The 21,205-nt window shown below is 44.8% G+C and overlaps 1 protein-coding gene across 1 annotated transcript; it reads left to right on the forward strand.

Moving 5' to 3' along the window:
- The first annotated feature begins 698 nt into the window (after positions 1-698).
- Positions 699-20,529, forward strand: GALR1 (galanin receptor 1). Its single transcript, XM_066624447.1, has 3 exons — positions 699-1,415; positions 17,197-17,262; positions 20,212-20,529. The coding sequence occupies exons 1-3, from the start codon at positions 699-701 to the stop codon at positions 20,527-20,529; spliced, it is 1,101 nt and encodes a 366-aa protein (XP_066480544.1).
- Positions 20,530-21,205: the final 676 nt, after the last annotated feature.

Here is a 21,205-nt window from a genome sequence, read left to right on the forward strand (position 1 = left end):
CCAATGGGGCTTACTTCTGAGTAGGCACGCATAGGACTGGGTGCCTCCTCAGCCTCTCTCTGCCCCCCCCCCCCATTGGCTGCAGCCCAACAAGGGAGAGGTAGCAACAGTGTGAGGAGGCAGCCCAGGGAGTGGCTGGCGCGGAGTTCGCTGGCAGGGTTCGCGGCGCGTCAGGCAGGCAGGCTGCGGAGGGAGGAGTTAGAAGGGGGGCGTTAGGAGAAAAGGCAGCGCGCGCTCCAGGCAGCTCCCAGTCCGGCTGGCAGTAGTGGCTGCTGCTGGAAGCCGGGCTCGCCTGGCACCGGGGAAGAGAGACGCGCGAGAGGAGCGCCGCGCTCAGCAGAGTGTCTGCCTGCCTGGGACTCTCCCACGGGCAGCGTCCCGCGCTGGCAGCCGGACGCCGAGAGGGACAGAGCCCCTGGCCGCCCCGCCTCCTGCCCTCCCTTAGCCCAGGCTGTGGGAAGTTCCCCTTTGGAAAAGAGCGGGACGGGCGCGCGCCGCCGTGCGCCTTGTGGAGGGACTGGTGGCACGGACTGCGGGGCTCTCTCCACACGGGCTGGGGAGAGGGACTTGGCTCGTCTGAATGGATTCCTGGTGGGGGCTGGCTTGGCAAGGGCATCTTTCTGAAGATGGGAGGGAACTGAAGGAGGCCGCCTTGGGCTCTTTGGCTTCGTCTACTTTCTCTTCCACCTGCACAGAGCATGAGCGGAGAGGCGGCTGCTGCCACCGCTGTCTCCATGAACCAGACCGGGGGCTTCTCCTGGCCGGGCTCCAATGCCTCCTGGCCCTCCCCAGAGCAGCCCGGCAAGGAGCAGGGTGCCAACTTCTCCTTCGACATAGGCATCGAGAACTTCCTCACTCTGGTTGTCTTTGGCCTCATTTTCACCCTGGGCGTGCTGGGTAACTCACTGGTCATCACAGTGCTGGCCAGGAGCAAGTCGGGCAAGCCTCGCAGCACCACCAACATCTTCATCCTCAACTTGAGCATTGCCGACTTGGCCTACTTGCTCTTCTGCATCCCCTTCCAGTCTACGGTGTACATGTTGCCTGGCTGGGTGCTGGGCACCTTCATCTGCAAGTTTATCCACTACTTCTTCACTGTCTCCATGTTGGTCAGCATCTTCACCCTTTCAGCTATGTCTGTGGACCGCTATGTGGCCATTGTGCACTCCCAGCTGTCCTCATCCTTGCGAGTGCCCCGCAATGCACTTTTTGGTGTAGCGGTCATCTGGCTGCTGTCTATTGCCATGGCCTCACCTGTGGCTCACCACCAGTGCATTGTCTACCAGGAGATCATTAACCAGACTTTCTGCTGGGAAGTGTGGCCCAATCTTCATCACAAGAAAGTCTATGTGATCTGCACCTTTGTCTTTGGGTACCTGCTACCTTTGCTGCTCATCTCCTTCTGTTATGCTAAGGTGGGTGTAGGTATAAACTACAAACAGAGGTATATATGTGTGCAACAGCCACTTTCCCATGTATATAAGAAGGGGGTACAGCTCCAGAACACAAGGGTTTATGCTAACATAGATGAGTATGGACATTATACAATGCACATGTGTGCATGCATGCATGTCTGTGATAGAGGATTTCCACCTGCAGCACCCAAATAAGAAAGTGTGAAAGAGTGCTTAGCATGTCAGATTACAGTGAGCAATTTGTTTGATTGTATATGTACACAGTGTCCTAAATGAGTTGCAGTACATTTTATATGAAAATAAAATAGTTTTTTTTAATAATATTGAGCCAGAGCTCTGAGAAAGTGTTTCACTTACATAAATAGTGAAAGAGTGTGTGTAGAGTTACAGCATCTAAGTCAGGTTCAAAGCTAAAAATATAGTTATTCTATGTGCTCAACATGTAACAGGTGATTTAGGATTCATGGAGATGAGGGAAGTCAATGATGTTTACAAATACAGTAGGTATGTTTATTTTTGAGATAAATTTGTTTAGGGATACTATATCAAGATAAGGCATGAAAAATACAGGGTGTGACTTAGAACTAAAATGTCAAGGTTGTGGTTGCAACAAGGGTTTCACTGAATATGCACTAGTTCAGACAAATTTATATATCAGTCTCAAGAGATTATGAACATTGATCTGGAGTTATCTTCATGCATTACAAAATTTCATGGTTTATGTACCAAATCAAGTACGTTTAGTAGGTTACAACAATGGTATCTTTCCATTTTGGTCATGCAGGAGTCATCCACGTATTCTGTGGCAACTTACTCAGAGCATATTCATACCTGTTCCTGACATGGCTTCCAGATGAAACTTTTCATCTGATACTTTTCAAAGATAGGGTGCATATTTGCATTATTGAACTGTTTCTTATCTTGTGACAAAAAAAAAATATAACCCTTATCCAGACTTCTTTGTGACAGCATTGAGCTGTCCAGTATGCTGCTTTGTAGGATGATCTCCTATTGAAAACCTGAGTGTTGTAACAGTGGGGAATCACCTGCCATGAGATAGGAGGTTAGGTGTACTTCAGATCACCAGGACTGATATCCAGGTGCTGATTGCAATTCAAAGGGCCATCTGTGAATTGGAGTCTTTTACCAGATAGGGAATGATTGAGGGATTGTATTATTACTTATTATTAAGCATTATTAATACCAGTGGGAGTTTCCCTGTCCTTCAATGGAATATGGATTGTACTGGCAGAAAGCAATGAGCACCAGCTGGGCATTTGTGTCCCTAACACTGCATCACAGATATCTGAGAACTTTGCTATTGGCTTTAGTAATATCCCTACCAAGTAGAAAGCAATCACTGATGAAGTGATGCACATCCTGATTCACTGATTGAGATAGTGGGGGGGGGGGAACAAAGGTACTAGGAGTTGAAGAAATGCAATTATTTCATTAAAACTCCCTTCATTTTGACCAAAGGTCCACTTTTGTATTGCCATTGCTTGCACTCTTGAATGAAGAACAATTCACGCAGCTGTTTTGGTGGAATTTAGAACACAGATTGTCAACTAGTCAGTTGCCTTAATACATAAATTTATTATAATAATACATCTCTCTCAATGTGTGTAAATAATCCTTATCACCTAAGGCTATGTTGTAAAGAGCAATGGATTTTAGAACTGGTTTCTTCAACAGCAAGATTGTTCTGAAATAACTGTTACACCACAGCTTTTGTACAGAAACCCAAAGTTTCAAATAAACTGAAATCTTTGAATATTACATGCATGATTTGATATACCAATTATGTTAACCACAACAGGAATGTAAAGTTTTCACTTAACAGAGCCTGTCAGTCATTTAATTGTTGTGAGGATGGTTTCTCTTAACAGAAATCTCCATTTTTGTACAAAAGTGATGATAATAATAATAATAATAATAGTGCTAAACTGCAAAATAGAAACTATTGTAAGTTTTCATGGTTAGTGCTAAATATGTTTTGTTTTAATCATGTAGCCGTTGAAATTCTAATCTATGATATATACAAAAGATCCAGGATGAGTATCAACATTGACGGCCCACTAGATCGGGCTTTAGTGCTTGGCAGAACAAGCATTCCATCAGTGCTAAATGCTGCAAAAGCACTGTAAAGTGTTTTCCAGCTGTGTGCTCAGTAGCATGCTGTCAGGACCCCCCACATTATCTTCTCTCCTGCCACTGGCCAGAGCAGATAAGTCAGCAGGAGAGACAGGAGGGGATGGGGGAGGGTGAAATGAGAGTAGGGAGTGGCAAAACTGAACATAGAAGGCAGCAGCATAGCTAAGGCATCTGCTACCTAGATTCAGAGAAGATTTTGTACCACCCCCCCTCCCCCGCAACAAAATTAAAGTAAGTAAAAATTTCTGGTTAATTGGCCATAACTTTTGATAGAATAAGGATATTCCAATGTGGTTTCTTTAATTGCATTCATTATCTTTCCACTGATATATAACATTATGGTATTATTGGTACTTACCAAGGTTTTCACAATTTTGGCCACTAGTGTCAAGCTTGTTGCCCCCTAAAGCTTGCTGCCTGGTGTCATTGCCACCCCTGCACCCCACCCTTAGCTACACCACTGATGGAGGGTGTGTAATGGGGGGAGGCAGGCTGCAGAACAGAGTGGATCCAGCAGTGATGGTGTACAATGGATCCTATCCCCCTCTGCTATAGCCTCCCCATTCCCTTTCTCTCCTTGGACTTGCACTAGCAAAATTGTGCAGAGGGAAGCTTACAAAGGTGTAAGGAGTTTAACAGCCCAATCCTATTTTCCCCGGCACCCAGAGAAACAGTGGTGCTGAAATGGCCGCTGCTGTATCCTGTGGGTGCTGAGGCAGCCACTAGAGTCCCTTGGGGTAAGGGAGCATTTGCCCTCCTCCCGCCTTCCCCACACCTCAAAAGCTGATCCACCAGCTGGCAGAGAAGCTTACCACGGGCTGCTCCGGTGACAGGTCCTCCTGGTGCACCAACTGGCACTGGCCCAGCGCTGGCAGTCCTTGCTCCCTGAGTGCCACGAATGTGCTTTACAGCATGTTTGCAACACCCAAAGCCAGTGGTATGTGCATACCACTGGTGGTAAAGCCCATAGGATTGGACCTTAAATCCCTTTTTGTCTCTGAAGCCTCCCAATACAACTCCTCCCTATTAGATACAATACACCTGTTTCTGGTTCAACTGCACCAGCAGGGGGGAAAGGACAGGACTGGGCATGCAGCAGGACCCTATGCATGTTTATTCAAAGGAATGGCTGTGACTCAGTAGTAGAGCATCTCTAGGTAGAGCAGAGGAAAACTGCTATCTGACAGCCCAATCCTATCCACACTTTCCTGGGAATAAGCCCCATTAACTCAAATGGGACTTACTTCTGAGTAGACATGCATAGGATTGGGCTGTGAAACACTGGATAGCCACTTCCAGTCTGTGGTGATAGGGCTGATCTAGAGGGGCAACCTTAATTACAGAGGATGTATTAAAACAAAGCTAGCATACAAGCACTGTCCTGCTTTTATTCTATCAACAAATTCCTTGTCCAAACAGAAAAATATTGCAGTAAAGGCATAACACCCATTGATAAAAGATTGGCATGATATACTGACTAGTGTAACTACTCTAAGTTTAGCTGCCTGTGCAAGAAATTGAGGGCACAATCCTAACCAGGTCTACTCAGAAGTAAGTCCTATCGTGTTCAATGGGACTTACTCCCAGGAAAGTGAGGTTAGGACTGCAGCCTGAGGGCCCAATCCTATCCAATTTTCCAGTGCTGGTGTAGCTGTGCCAATGGGGCATGCACTGCATCTTGTTGTAAGGCAGCAGTCACAGAAGCCTCCTTAAGGTATGGGAACATTAGTTCCCTTACTTGGGGCTGCATTGCGGCTGCACCGGTGCTGGAAAATTTGATAGGATTGGGCCCTTACTGTTTTAATTCTAATTCACAGCCAAATCCTAAATAAATCTCCCCCCTGCAAAGCAGATGCTTCAACACAGTGTGTGCTTCATACAGGGGTGGGGAGGGTAGGATCTGGAGATCTCTTCAAGGAAAGGGAACTTTTGTTCTCTTACCTTGGGTTAAGACTTCAAGGCAGGGGGAGGGCAGGCAGCAGGTGGGGAGCAGGCGGCGGCATCATGACCTGGCCATTATGCCTGATCAGGACCCCATTCCCATGTGTCTCCGGAGGCTATGGCTCTCCCTGGGGTAAGGGGAAATGCTTCCCCTTGCCCATGGTTGAGCCACTGGCTGCCTGAAACTTGCACTGGATTCAGCGCAGGCCAGCATGCCTTCCAGTGGGTCTCTTAGGCTGGTGGATTCCCCTCCTTTTATCTGAATGGTGAGTGGTGGTAGATGTTTCTATTTTTCTCATATATCCACTACCATATCCATTACCAAGGAATGAGTAGGAGTGCTGTTTTGCCAGATTCCAAGGCCAAGCTCTACCTGGAGAATTATGCCTACTTTAAGCAAATTAGCTCCCCTTCTTTCCCCCAACAAATGACCCTGGTTCTGCCCTGCAGTCCTGCTGGACCCCACCTCCAGGGTAGCTCGCCTGTTCAACCTGCAGAGGTCCTCTCTCCTGCCAGCAGCCTGCTACCACTACAGCAGCCCCTTGGTCCTCAGCAGGTCTTGGGCACAGCAGCCACACACCAAACTCCAGTATCCCCAGCAGTCTGTTCCAGCAGTCCATTAGTCACAAAGTCAGAGTATCCAGGGCAAAGTCCATCAATAAGCCAAGTCACAGTCAGATTCCAAAGTCACTAAGCCCGCCCAGTCAGTCTCCTATCTCCAACCTGCAATCCTTCTACAACCCACACCAAACTCTCCCTTCAGCAGGTGCTTTTATGCCTGAAAGCCTTATTGCCTTCAGTGGCTGCAGCTGTGCAACACACCCTTTGTTGAAAGCCCAGGCCTTAACTCTTAAAGGGGCCACTGCAGACACCACATTCTACCTCCTCACCAGATCTTCCTCTATTCCACTACAAGTGCCCACACAGTCAGTGGTTACTACGTACTTGCTATGTGACCCCAGACCTTCATTGGGAGGCCAGGGCAAATGTTAATGCTGGGCCTCCTGAGACACTTGATCCCTGGCAACAGCCCAAGTTGTGCTGATGTGTTGATTCCAGCCCTGCTTACTGGTTGCAAAAATAATAAAATATCACTAATCATAGTAACACCTTTAAAATAATTTGCTGCAGTATAGATAATACGTTTTGGTTTACACATGCCACTAATTAATGTTCCTGTCAGTGCTAGTAAGTAGGAATTAATTTTTCCTCAGCCTGATCAGTAGGAAATTCTCATAAGAGAGAAATTTCTCATAAGAAAGCTCTAGATATGTTAACACATGGAGGCTCAATTCTAACCAACTTTCCAGTGCCAATGCAGCCACAAGGTAATGGAACAAATATTCCTTTACCTTGAGGAGGCTTCCTTGACTGCCCCCCCCAACACAGCAGGATGCAGCACACACCCTGTTCACACAACTGCATCAGTACTGGAAAGTTGGATAGCATTGGGTGCAGAGTGGCCCAAGAAGTAATGAGAGATGTCTGCAACGACACTCTCCCTGCAGATACAGTGCCTCTGGTAATATGGAAAATTTACTGAACAACCATCCAAGAGAGCTGTTTGATGCTAATTAAATGATAAAAGAATCAATGCTCCCCTGACAGGAAATTCAGAACATTCTAAATTTCTGTGAAATAATGTTTAATAATCTTTCTATTAAAAGTCCTGTTAAATAATGTTTGCAATTAACATAAAATTTAAACCTAAAAATTTATGCGAAGGGGCTAAGTTTACTTCCTACAACATAACTAAATCAGACTGCACTAAAATATATATTTACACTGTTTTTAAATATCACTTTGGCAGGTTCCAGTTTCAATTCTAATTACACTTTGGCAAGTTTTGAGGTTAGAAGAAAGCATAGGAGTGTAAAAGTCAAACTTCTGGACAAAAGACAGAAGGAGGCTAGTGGAGGTTTGCTCCAAGAAGTAAAGTTAAGGCAACCTTTCCAATTTTAACCAGATAATTGAAAATATGAAATATGCCCCCATACCATGTGTAATCTAGAAGCATAGCAAGTTTCCCTTATTGAGCGCTGAGAAGGGTTTCTAAAAATTCAGTTCCATAATCTTTCTAATTCAGCTCTGCCACGATGGGCTAAGAGTTTTGCATCATATAGCTCTGATTAGTTATAGCCCAAATCCTAACCAACTTTCCAGCACTGGCATAGCGGTTCAAATGGGACGTGTGCTGCATCCTGCAATTGAGTGGCACTCACAGAGGCCTCCTCAAAGTAAGGGAATGCTTGTTACCTTACCTTAGAGCTGCATTGCCCTTATGTCAGTGCTGGAAAGCGGGTTAGGACAGCTCTCTATGTTAGGGAGGGGGAAGATTTGTTTTCCCTTCTTGAGCTTTCAGGACGTTAATGGGATTGCTTCAAATCGATTAGAGGTGTGCGTGCATGCTAGTTGCCAGATCAGAGAACTGAATGCTCTCATAGCAGTATGTTCTCACCAGCTCTGTTATCAACCATCTAGGAATGGAACTGAGGCCTTTTACCAATGACTGCTTTCCTTATGACTGACTCCCTATACCTTGTTTTAGCAGCTTGTTTTCCATGGCCAAAGTACAGTATCTCATGTCTACTTGGGCAAAAGAAGAAAAAAAATACCATGAAAACCATTTACATGAACCAGAACAGATAGTTTGGATCAGGGCTGGTCTTCAGGCATATTTGGCTGATTCAGTGAAATTGGGCCCCACACTTTGAAGGAGCTCCATGCCACCACCCCAGAATGGAATTGCCCATGCGGAGGCACAGGGTGAGAGGCCCTGTGTGAGTGCTCTGCATTGGGCCCTGCTGCTCCTGATGCTGGCTCTGGTTTGGGTTGATAGTGAAGATTGTTCTAACAATATCCTTTGCAAATTGTTCAGCATGGACCACAGTACACATAGATGTCAGAATATGTAGCACTGCAGTCCAAGCCTAACCAAGATGCAGTTGCAGTGCAGCCCCGAGGCAAGGGAACAAACATTTCCTTACCTTGAGGAGGCTTCCATGACTGCCCCCCCCGCCCCACAGAATGCTGCACATGCTCCACTCTCACCGATACATCTGCACCGGAAGTTTGGTTAGGATTAGGCTGTTAATAAAACAATTTGCAATTAAGGAATGTATGATAAAGCTTTGTTCATAATTATAACATAAGAGTCAAAAGTAGTCTTCTGTGGGAAATAAATGACCACTCCTTAACCTCCCTGAGTGACACCCAACTGCAGGATGCAGCACACGTCCCATTGGCACCACTATGCCAGTGCTGGAAAGCACTGACATAAGGGGTTAGGATTGACCCTAAATGTGATAGTTTATGTCAATTGTCTGGGGATGGAAAACAAGCCCTAAACCCAGAGGCATGTGTTGCCAGGTAGCAACAGACTATAATGTTGATGTGTACAGGGAACACACATGTGCGCACCCATATGTGGTGGTCAGAGGCTTCACTAGGGTTTGTATCACCTGGTGCAAGACCTCATTCCATCACTCCCATGATGGACCTTCTCCTGTACCAGAGCATACAGAATAAATTAAAACATCATTTGCCCACCCTAAATGCAGTGGCATCACTAGGTTTGGTGTAAACAAAAGGTGTGATTCTTCTCCATGACTATGCACATGCTTACACAGAGGCAACTTCAGGGCTTCAAAACACCTCCAGCACTTCGCAGGGCCTCCCAGTGCCTTATAAGGCAATAAAAACATCACTTCCTTTTTCACAGAGAAACTAGAAGCAGCTTTTTTTTTTTTTTTTTTTTTTGCTGGGCTTAGAGGACTCTGAGTTCTGGAGGGTGTGTGTATGTGTGTGGACTTTCTCCCTGGAGAGCTAACAGCAATTAAAATGCATAAAATATACATAAAAAACTATAAACAGCAGTTAACTAATTACTAAAAAAAGCTGAGTAGACCCAGATCTTAGTAGAACCATAGTGGCTGCTGGGACTCAATGCAAGGTAAGGAAACTAATATTCTCTGACCTTGAGGAGACTTCCAGCTGCCTCCCTGCCCCCATGGAATACAGCAGTAGCCATTTCAATGGTGCTGTACGGTGGCATGGGCAGCCCCATTAGGACACAGAGCTTCTAGTGATATATCTACAGATTTATCTACAGAGTTCTCACCTATCAAATGTTTATGCCTAATAAAGGTTTTGTTGACTACAGATTTATCTACCTTTGATATTTTAAAATTCTATGAAAATGTAAAGCTAATAAAATCTGTTCTCTTCGCTCTCAAGAAAGGATAAAAGTGAATCTGTTAATAAGAAGTACATACAAAGTAGCATCAGTGATACTTTTTTGTGAGAACCTCTTTCCCCCTGAACTGCATGAGAATAGAGAGTAAATGGATGGAAAGGCTGGATAAGTAGAAAATTAACACAGTAATGCTACTAAATCTCTGGAGGCTGCTTTAAAGCACCGTTCCTTAATTTCTGCTATTGTCTATAATTCAATGCATCATTATTATAGCCTTAGAAAGACAGTTCAATGAAGGCTTCTTTTATGCCATCTAAAATAATTTAGTCGTCTGTCTTTCTGTTCTGTTTCTATTCTACTGAACATACTGAATTTATTTTACACAATAGGTGGATATGATAAGTAGTAGTGTTTATTTTCATCAGCAGCAGTCAATTACCAGATTTTCTCCTAATAATAAGTTGTCATCTTGATTCAGCATCTCATAGGATTGGGTTACAGTGTCGCATAAGTTTAAGATTTGACTCAATCAACTAGGGGTTGTAAAAAACAGAGTACCTGAACATGCAAAATTACCTTGATCTCACCACCACCAAGTAACTACAGCCACCTTTGCAATTAGAAATCCAGACCTCTAGGACCAGCTTTTGGGCAGATTGGAACACTTTATTCTCTCTTTTCAGAGAGGATGTTGTGGATGCCAGAACCAGAATGCCCCCCTCTTTCTTTTTGCACCAGTTGAAAGAGGGAGATGGAGCTACTACAGTCTCCCCTCCTGCTGGACTCAAATGGCTCTAAATTAGTAAATGAACTCCTTGCCACAAACCCAAGCCTCTGCCCATTTCTAGATTAATTTGCAGCACAATCCAGACCTGGTGATGGGCATGTGCATGTTTCCTGTGCAGACCTGGGAGTTTCACAAACATGCTGTAAACATGTTTGCAATTACTCTGGAGCTGGCTGGCCTGACACAGAGGACTACACTGGCTCCTGGACGCTGGCTCCAGGCACAAAAGGGGTATGTTTGCACCTGCCCAGGCAGGCTGGCTTAGGGGGTGGAAGATGGAGGGTAGTACAAGGGTAAGGAGGGTGCATTTCTGGGTGGCAGTGAGAGGGCAGGGTGCTGGGCAGCTGGGAGGATGGTGGAACTGACTACGGCACTGCAAGCCAAATCCTAACTCCCCTTCCAGTCAGCCCGGCATATGCCAACTAGCCCTATAGGGGTGACTGGGGGCTGACATGGAGTAAGGGGATATGCCCTTACTCCAAGTTGCGCTCCAGCAAGCACCTACCTTGTGTTGGATACAGCACAGGCCACTCGGCATGCCTTTTCCAGCGCAAGTTAGGATTGTCTGCCCAGGTATTTCCAGTGGCAAGGAGGGCAATGCTGCATGGTCCTACTTTGATAAACCTACTTAGGTAGCTGCTTTAGAAGTGGCATCAACAACTATTCTTGAGCACTGTGACTAAAGTTGTTTCTTTGAATTTGAATGTTTACAGTGGTGTTCCCACAGGGGGAGAAGCACTAAGTTTTGCAAGACAATTAATCATGCCCTGTAAGCTGCCTCTCCCCCTCACCAGTGAAGCCATTCCAAGTGGTGAAAGCAATAGAGAGGCATCTCCTCTGCATTGCTCTCATCACTTCAAATGGCTCTGATGGTAAGGAGAGGGGCAGTTTACAGGCCATGATGAGGCACCTTGCAAAACCTAGTGCTTTGCTCCCCTCTGGGAATGCCACCACCTGTTTATCTACATGTGCAACTGTCCCGTCCAAATATTGCAACTCCCTTCTAATGCCCACTTTTTGGCTAATTAACACCCTCCTTTTCCAAGAACAACAGCTGTGATGTGTGCAAAGAAATGCAGAACTTATTAGTTGAGCAATTAACAAGAACCAAAACGTTTGCCCGAGTTGCACTAAAGAGGCTCCAGGTACTAGCAGAGAGCGTCTATCCAGAATCGCAGTGCGGATTCCGAGCCCACAGGTCCACCACTGATATGGTATTCTCCCTTAGACAACTGCAGGAGAAATGCAGGGAACAACGACAGCCACTCTTTATAGCCTTCATAGATCTCACAAAGGCTTTCGACCTGGTCAGCAGGGACAGCCTCTTCAAGATTCTCCCCAAGATCAGATGTCCACCCAGGCTCCTCAGCATCATCAGGTCTTTCCAAAAGGACATGAAGGGCACTGTTGTCTTTGATAGCTCCACATCAGACCCTTTTGACATCCGAAGCGGAGTGAAGCAGGGCTGTGTTCTTGCACCAACCTTGTTTGGGATTTTCTTCGCTGTCCTGCTGAAGCAGGCCTTTGGAACTGCAACAGAAGGCATCTATCTCCGGACCAGATCAGACGGAAAGCATGCAAGCAGCTCCTCCCCTCCCCTTTGGAGCCATGTGGGCAGGGGTGAGGAGAATGGCGAGGTAGGAGCCACTTGCACTCTGCAGGTGCAAAACTTAGTGCACCACCCCACCTGTAGCCAGCCACCTGCTCAGGGGCTCCAGGAGTCTTACTGATCCTTCACAAGGGGAACCTCTTCCAGGGCTCCAGGTCTATTTCCCTGTTTTGAGCCTTTTGGCAGCTCAGGGCAAAGGAGGCAAAGGTGTGTGCTACTTTCAGTTTCCTTCCCACCCCATTCTCTGTGAGACAAATCTGCAGATAAAAAAATCTGTGGATAAACAGGCTGCACCTGTATACCAGATATTGTTAAATGACCTACTATGTGAAGGGTTGATTAAACACTTAAAAAAAGCCCATAAGCTAAATGAGACACAAACATAGGAAAAAACGATAAACTGTGTGTGAAATGCAAGAAATTTCATCTGTGGCATTTCTATGCAAGTGTCTGTATATATTTCAGGTTGACACAGAAATAGCAATCTGTACCATTTCATGGCCTTTTGGCTAGATTCTATACATTTTTTTCTATAATATGCAAGCTCACTTCTCAAGAAATTCAATTGGGGCAGATTATTTTCAACATGAAATTGTTTACTGCACACATCCAAATATAAGAGATTGTGAGTTGTTCTTTAAATTATTATATTTACTTCTTTAATTGAACTTACTACTGGTGGTGCTTTATGTATTGGATTTTGCAGCATATATGCCTCTTGTTATTTTTCTCTTTTTTCCAATTTGGACCCCATCATAGTCTCCTACATCCCATTTTGAGCTTAGTGAGAATGGTATAATTGGTAGTTTGGCAGCTATATCTTACACCTGTATACAATTTGGCCTTTATTGTACTTTTGTTATTTCTAGGAGATGTAAAAAAGGAATATGTTTGTTCACAATACTCTCAGAAGGGCACCATCATTTATAAGCAGGCCTTAGAGAGCGATTTTTTAAAGCCACCCATAATTCTGATTATAAAAGCATATGTATTAACATAACACTTGCATTTAAGAAGCATTGTAAGGCCCATCAGTCATCTTCTGGGAATTTTCTCACAGGCTGCTGTTGAACTAAAAACAAATGATCTCAACCACAGCTGGCTACTCTGAAAAGCACATTATGTAGTGTTTTCTCCAGAAACTCAAGGTTCATACTTACCTCTTATCTGTATCAGCTTCCAATTAGTTGGTTGTACCTGTGTGATAAAACACTTTCAAGTGATGAGAACCCAGATAATAGTCGTGCTGCTGTTGGATGCTTCAGTCTCGGCATCCTTCAGTCTCGGAAGACTGTTGGCATCCTGTTGGCATCCTTCAGTCTCGGAAGACTATGGTATCGCGCTCTGAATGGTGGTTCTGGAACAGAGTGTCCTGTCCAGTGCGCGAAGCCTGGGTAAAGTAGATATGGAGGATAGACTGTTTCCCATGCAGCAAATCCCCCTCTCCACATCGCTGAAATGGTCCAGTGGAAAGGCAGAGGCCAATACGGTTGGTTCCAGCGGCGTCGCAGGAGTTGCCAGAACGTGACTGTGTTCAGCCATGAACTGCCTCAGGGATTCCAGCTCCGGATTTTGCCTCGAGGTTGACTCCTGAAGCCTTTTCCATAACTGAATGTAGCCACAAGGCAGTGGAGGTTTGGGATCAGAGTTTTCTTTCTCTCAGATGAGCTGCCTTCCCAGGCTAATGAACCCGTGGCTGTTTAGTCACCTCTTATGACAAGTACAGTCAAACTGAGGGCCTATTCTTATCCCCAGCCCCCAGGAGATAGTCATGCATAGTTTACATTTTCAGTAACATGTATCACTCTGTTGCCAGTCTGGGTTTTTTTGTTTGTTTTTGCTAGTTAGCATTGATTTTATCTGAAAAATCAGTTGAAGTAAACACATAGCCTAGTGGTTCCCAAACTGTACTTCCTCTTCACTCCCTTCTTCCTTTTCAAATCCAGGAATAGGAGAGATGGAGGTGACTGGCATGCTGCCAGGTAAGGGGTTGGTCTTTGGCACATTCTCTCTGGCGCTACGAGGGATCCACTCAGGAAGGTGGTATATAAAAATATGATATATCCTAACCATAAAATATCAAAACCCTTCAAAATGATTTCAGATATCTGAAATCAGATATTTCAGATATACAGCTTTGAGGGACTGTAGTTATTCTTGAGGCATAGAGATTAAGGGAAACTTTTTTTTTTTTTTTTTGGAACCAGCCAATGAAATTCTGCACCATTCATGCAGCACAATCCTGTCTTGTGGTGAAACAGGCAGGCCAGGAGGCCTGCGCTGTATCCAGTGTGTCAGGGTCCCCCTGACTTAACTGGGGGAAACCTAGAGGGAACAGGTTTGTAGGGCAAGAGGGGAACTCAAGGCAAGGAGGATACAAGCTCCAAGGCCAGGAGGAGGAGGAGGGAACACCAGGCTCCAGCCTTTTGGCCATCATAAGCAGTGAGAAGGGGGGCTAGGAGAAGCCAGTCAGCCTTTTAACCCTCCCATGGAGGAAGGGGCAGGGCCTGGAGGGGCTGGTCATGTGCATATCCCAGCTGGGCCAAGGATAAAGGCAGTCAGGGTCAGGAGGGAGCAGAACCTAGCCTGCCCGTGAACCAAAGACTGGCCAGGAGCCAAAAAGCCTTAGCAGCTGGGGAAGAAGGGCCCAGGTGATACAACCCCCCTTCTCCCCACATTCTCTGCTGAGGCCCTGGTGGCTGGGCTGTTGCTCTGGGAGACAGAACCTCCAGTACCTTACCGCTGCCTCTTGCAGATACGAGGGTCCCTCCTCAAGCCAAGACCCCACACAGTGCAAGATAGGGCCCCAAAGTGGCTCAGCCAGAGGAAAGGGGAAACTCTTTCCCTTACCCCTGAGTAAGCCACCACAGCCCCAATGGTCTCCTTGGACTTGCGCCACCTCCAGAAGTATAAGAGCTGGATCCCAGCCCCACCTCGTGCTGCCTGATCACCCTGCTCCATCCCCAAGTCAGTGCAGAGGCTGGATTCAACCAACTCTAGAGGAGGTGCAAACATACTTTACGGCAGCCCAAGGGTGACTCTGGATTGTGCCCTTAGTTACTGAAATACTTCATATTAATTTTTAGACCGGGACAATTTTGGACCCAATCCTATGCCTGGGTAGTGCCGCTCTTGCACATACTGCCCAGGTAACGGCTGTTGTGAAAGTGCCACAAGGCACTTCTCTGTAGCTAGGAGAGGGAGCAAGCAGGCAGAGAGGCCAGTGCCAGTTGACACATGGTCTCTGTGCTGCTCAGATGGACAGATGGCAGGAAGGCATTCTGGGATGGGGAGAGGGTGGGGGAAGGGGGAGAGGGGCTGGCTCTGGGAGCGGAAGGGTGGCCCAGGATGGTTCAGGCCTGGGATGGGGATGGCAGCAGAGACTGCCATAGAATCCTACATCCCCCCTCCATGCCTGAAAGCCCTACACAGGTTACTCAAATCTGCACCAGCGATCTAAGTAGTCCTATAGGGGCTACCTGGTCCCAGCACAGGGTAAGGGAACTGGTGTTCCTTTATCTTGATTAGACCTCCAGCTGCTTCCTGGGCACTGCAGGATACAGCAGTGACTGTTTTTGTACTGCTGTACCGCGGCATTGGCAGCCAGGATAGGATTGGGCTATTTGTCATTATATATCTGTACTTAAAAGTACTTGGTAATGTGGTATCCAATCTCAAATTCATAACTGATACATCTTGTTCTGTTATTATAATTTTAACATCAAAAAATTGTACTACAAAAATAGAAGCAATCATTAGTGTCAAATGACTTAAAATAGCAGTCTTAAAAATATCGTAGTTTCATCCTGTTCATTCATTGGAAGAACAGAAAAGGCTCCCATGTGACAGCGGCTCCATGCCATGATTATAATGTGCAATAGACAGTCAACACATGAATCACAGCATTCATGTAGTGCTTTTACGCTAGTGCCAACAGCCATGGGGAATGTGTACAGCCAGTATGTAAACTCTCTATATGATTGGGCCAATCCACCTGGTGGGCTGCAATCAAGTTACAGCTGGTACATGCAGTCATTGCCAGGGGAAAATTTTTCTGGCAGCTGTTGTGTAGTTGCTGTAATGGTATGAAATTAGCAGCAGCATTGATGCAGTGGCTTTGCCTTGGAATATTTGTCTACCTCTGATTAGTAATATAATTATTTAGAAAAAAGTCTCATAAATTGCAATAGATTCTATTGTAAAAAGTTAGCAGAGGATCACAGGCTATGTGCTTCATATTTTGAATACAGGTTGAGTCTTGGTATTCGCGAGGATTCCATTCCCAGAACTCACATGGATAGCAAAAATCACATTAAAACAAATCCATTAAAAAACTGTCCCTTTGCTAGGTGATTTAAAAACAGCCTTGCTGACCTTTGTGATGTCAGAAAGAGTTATTAGGCAGACAATCCATCAATCGGTCTCTCTCTAGGTCAGCCATTTTCAACCACTGTGCCGTGGCACACTGGTGTGCTGCGAGTGGTCCACAGCTGTGCCACAGGAATTTGGGGGAAGATCATTTATTAATAGGGCCAATGGGAGATTGGCAGCATGGTGTGCCTTGTCAATTGTCAAAAACCTGGTGGTGTGCCTTGACCATTTTAGTGCCTTGTCAGTGTGCAGTGAGATGAAAAAGGTTGAAAATCACTGCTCTAGGTGATTAGAAAGGCTTCACTCAGAGCCAGTGACCTCTCCCTTCACCCAGAATGCTAAGAAAGCACTTTCTTTCACATGCTCAGGGGGAAGGGAGGAGTGCCTTGCCTTAGAGTGAAGCTATTCCAAGTGCCTGGAGAATGATTGATGGATTGTCAGCCAGCTGCCCTCTCGCATTAACGAGGCTATTGTTAAAGGATTTTTTTCCTTTAATTTAAAGGGCACTTCTCATTGCATTGAGATAAAACTGAAGGTAAAAAAATCCATGGATAATTAGGTTATACCTGTACATGCAATGAAAAGTTATATGTTCAGCTGTTAGAACTTGCATTTAATGAAATATGTTATATTTTTCTTCATTCAATTCAACTAGCTGTTACACAGTTTTGAGAAGACTTTGTTACATATAATACAGTGGAAGTTGCAAATTTGTCTTTTTCAGGTCCTCAATCATCTGCGTAAAAAACTGAGGAACATATCAAAGAAATCTGAAGCATCCAAGAAAAAGGTGAGTATTGTTGATGTATAATGATGAAATACAGTATGATTTTTAGAAGGATTCATTGGAGCGCAGTATTCTGGCTGCTGTTGTATGTGCATCTTCATGAATCCATACCACTGAAAATTTGGTTCTTTTGGACCTTTGGCTTTCATTTGTCCCTGCTTGTTCCTGTGCCTGCTCTTTGCATATTCACAAAAACACAGTACAAAACAATCAACGAGAGATACAAGAAGGTACTGTACAAGCAAAAGGTGATAGCCCTTACTCATGGGTAGATCTTCTGGGTAGGTGGTCCAGTTGCCACTTATCATACTCGGCCAGGCCAGGATACCTACTTGCTGAAAGATAGGTGCTTTAACCTTCTACTTGAAACAGCAGCCTGGGATGTTTACCAATGAGCAAGTCTAGTCACATGTTGTGCCTGGCCTCTTGAATAGTCAACTCCCAAAGGCCTCAGACTCTTGAAAGGTTATGTGAAAGTTATGCAGCAGATGTCTGTTGGAGTGACTGGGCTGATTTCTCCTGAGGCATAGATTGACCAGAACTAGTCAGTACTCAGATAAGTTCTGCCTGGTTCATTTTTTTTTGTTTTTTTTGTTTTTGAAATTGTTTTATGCACTTTTCCTCAAGGTTATAAGCAATAAACACTTGAATTACTAGAAGAGGTCTGCTTTTTGCTGCTTTTTTTTTTTTTTACACAGTAAATAAGCAAGCATAAGATGCTGCTTCAGGTAGCAGGCAGGGAAGTCTGTCCACAAGTACATAATTTACTCATGAGTAAATGCCAAAGGTTATCAAGAGGCAGGCTGGAGTGTGATGTATCATGTTTATAATGTATAAATACCACAAATAAGATGTTAGAAATGTGTTTCATATTTGCTGGAATTGTATTTCATGCACTGTTATTTTCTAAGGAGTGAATCGTAGAGCAGTTCCATGAAACAAACAAGTCCAACATGGTGTTTCCTTGGTTGCAAATTGCAATAGTGCTATACAGGTTTCTGAGATATAATGGGATAAAATGTTGCAAAGGATTTTTTCAGGCTATTATGTAAAATTACCCCTACTGAAGGAATCATCTATCATAAGTATGATAGGTTGAAGAGGCAGAGGATCAAATATGTCATCAGTTACATCTGTGGTTACCTAAGTGTTATTTACAAGTCTTGTGATAGTCCAAGACAGAAAAAACCCCATATTGAGAAGTGTGATGTAATTATAAGCTAGAAACTATGGCTGCTTTACACCTCAGTCCTAATGAAATCCCCACCGTCCCCGCCCCTCCCTCCACTGATGCAGCCATGCCAGTTGAATGCACACTGTATTCTACGGGAGGGGGGCAGTTTCAAGGTTTCTTCAAAGACACTTTTGTTCCCTTATCCCAGGGCAAGCCTCTGCTACTCCATTGGGTCTCCTCAGATCTGCACCAGTTATTTTGGTGGTACTAGTCTGAAGAGAGTAAGGGGAAGGGGAAGGGAATGGGATTATGATCTGGCACACACCTGAGCTGCCAAGATCTACCCCTCCCTCTTCTGTTCCAACACCTGCCCACCCCCTGCCCAATCAGTAAGTTCCCCCATCCCCCCACCCTGTCCTGCTCACTCCCAGCTGCTCCCTGCCCCCAATGCTGGGTTACCTTGTCTGCCAGACATCACTGGCAAGGGCAGTGGGCCTCCAACATCACCACCGTTTGCAGCAGCAGACTCAAAAAGGTTGCTGGCAGGATACTGAGTGTTCCACCTTATAGCCATTGATGACAGTGCAACTTTGTTCCACTGTCATAGATGTCAGCACGGTCCTACATTGGATTGTGCTGCTAGTTGGATTCATGAACAGAATGAGTTGTTTTTGACCAATGTCAGAAAAATGGTCCCACAAAACTCCCTTTTCCTGTTTATTTCTTCTAGCTGAAAAAATATATGAAAGGTACAAATTATCATCCTTCAGGTTTGGAATAATTTTATTTCTAATCAGTCTGACTTCATTCTGACAAAAACTAAAGTAAATTCACATATCCTAAAATTAGTTCTAAGTGTGGAGTGACTCTTAATGTATAGCACAGATTGTCCGATTGCTTTGTCGCACTAGCTAAAATTTCAGTATATAGGGACATACAATACTTTCCAATTAACTTATTCCATCCTGACAATCAATCAATCCATGTGCTTAACATACTTCAAACCACCTTCTAGCTTCACTAGAAGAAGTATCAAAGTACCGGACAATCATGCATAATTTAAAACAACAATTCAAACTGTGATCAAATCAGATGCAAGCGGACAAAAACACAGGCAACGGAGAAGCAGTAAAAACCAGAGAAGTCAAGAAAAGGCTAGCTGAAACAAAAAGTCTTAACTGCCTCCTTTAAAGCAGCAATATAAAATGAACTTTAAAGGAGGTAAGTATAAGGGCCAGTCAGGTCTCCAGGGAGAAGGAAATTCCAAATTGGAGTCATTGTTAGAGCCTGATGCTATCCGCTACCAGTGCATTCAGCTTGGAGGGGACGTCATGGTGGACTCCTCTGGGTAAGAGAACATTCATTTCCTTACCAGGGAATAAGCCTTCACAGTATGGATGGGTCTGCTACTACTATGCAAATTCACTGGTGTAGATCCACATGAATCTGCACCGTGGAATTGGATCTGAGAAGGGAGCTAGGATTTGGTGGCTGCCACTACTGCCAAACCCACCCCCTTTGTGGACCACCAATCCACTATACCACCACCCCATTGCCGCCATGTTCTGCCGTCCCTTGTACCTGTCGCCACCTCATTCTGCCCTCACCTTCCTGTTCAACCCTTCCCCCATCCCGTCTTCCCCATTGCCTTACCTGCATTGGTGAGTCTGGGTAGCTGCTCTGGCACACATGGGGAATATATTATTTTCAAGCATATATTGTGAGGCAGCCTGTTCAATTGTTAATAAATAATCTCTGCTTTGCCTTTTCCACCTTAGACAGCACAAACGGTCCTGGTGGTGGTGGTAGTTTTTGGAATATCCTGGCTGCCGCATCATGTCGTACACCTCTGGGCTGAATTTGGAGAGTTCCCTCTGACCCAAGCCTCATTTATCTTCAGAGTGACAGCGCATTGCCTGGCTTATAGCAATTCTTCTGTGAATCCCATTATATATGCATTCCTCTCTGAGAATTTTAGGAAGGCCTATAAACAAGTGTTTAAATGTCAGACTGGTAACAGATCGTCTTTGAATGATGTGAAAGAAAGTAAGAGCAAGATTGACACACCACAATCTACAAATACTACACATGTGTGAACAACAACAATAGATGTCCTTATTTGTAATGCTGGGTTTTCATGTGAGTGAACTTGTAAAAAATTTAAAAAGCACAAAAGCTCAAAAACTGAGTATTTCAAAGTTTATGTTGACTATTGTGATTCCGTTTATTGAAGTTCTGTTTGTACTAATGGCTGGTGAAGAGGACTCCTTCAGTAGTGATACTACAATGTCATTTTACTGGCAGAATGTTTTAAGAAAGAAGGTCTGTTTGAAAACTTATGCCAGAAAAAGTCAGTATGACTTCTGTGTAACTCACCAGCTATGTATTTAGAATGGAAGGTTTTCATTATACATTTTACACCCAGCATATATTTTTTCTTATACAAATTCATTAAAATGAAGTCATTAAACCCTTGTTTCAGAAAAATGTGTTTTTTCATAATTTTTGCAAAGAGATGAGAAAAATGATAGGTGCATAAAATGGCTAGAGTTGGAATGTACCTTGAAGGTGATCTGTCCAGACCCTACCATGGCCCCATGGAATTACTACCATAGTTACTCTCTAAGGCCCAAATCCTAACCAACTTTCCAGCACTGGCATAGCAGTTCCAGTGGGACGTGTGCTGCATCCTGCAGTTGGGTGGGCCTCCTTAAAGTAAGGGAATGTTTGTTCCCTTACCTCAGCATTGCCCTTATGGTGGTGCTGAAAAGT

Source organism: Tiliqua scincoides, chromosome 4, assembly GCF_035046505.1.
Source record: "Tiliqua scincoides isolate rTilSci1 chromosome 4, rTilSci1.hap2, whole genome shotgun sequence".
Taxonomy (NCBI): domain Eukaryota; kingdom Metazoa; phylum Chordata; class Lepidosauria; order Squamata; family Scincidae; genus Tiliqua; species Tiliqua scincoides.

What these genes read in the sequence shown, in the direction of transcription:
- GALR1 (XM_066624447.1), top strand. Translation starts at nt 699, where the DNA reads ATGAGCGGAGAGGCGGCTGCTGCCACCGCTGTCTCCATGAACCAGACC. An exon ending in TCTCCTTCTGTTATGCTAAG is followed by an intron (nt 1,416 to 17,196) that starts GTGGGTGTAGGT and finishes TGTCTTTTTCAG; the next exon opens with GTCCTCAATCATCTGCGTAA. An exon ending in CTGAAGCATCCAAGAAAAAG is followed by an intron (nt 17,263 to 20,211) that starts GTGAGTATTGTT and finishes TTTCCACCTTAG; the next exon opens with ACAGCACAAACGGTCCTGGT.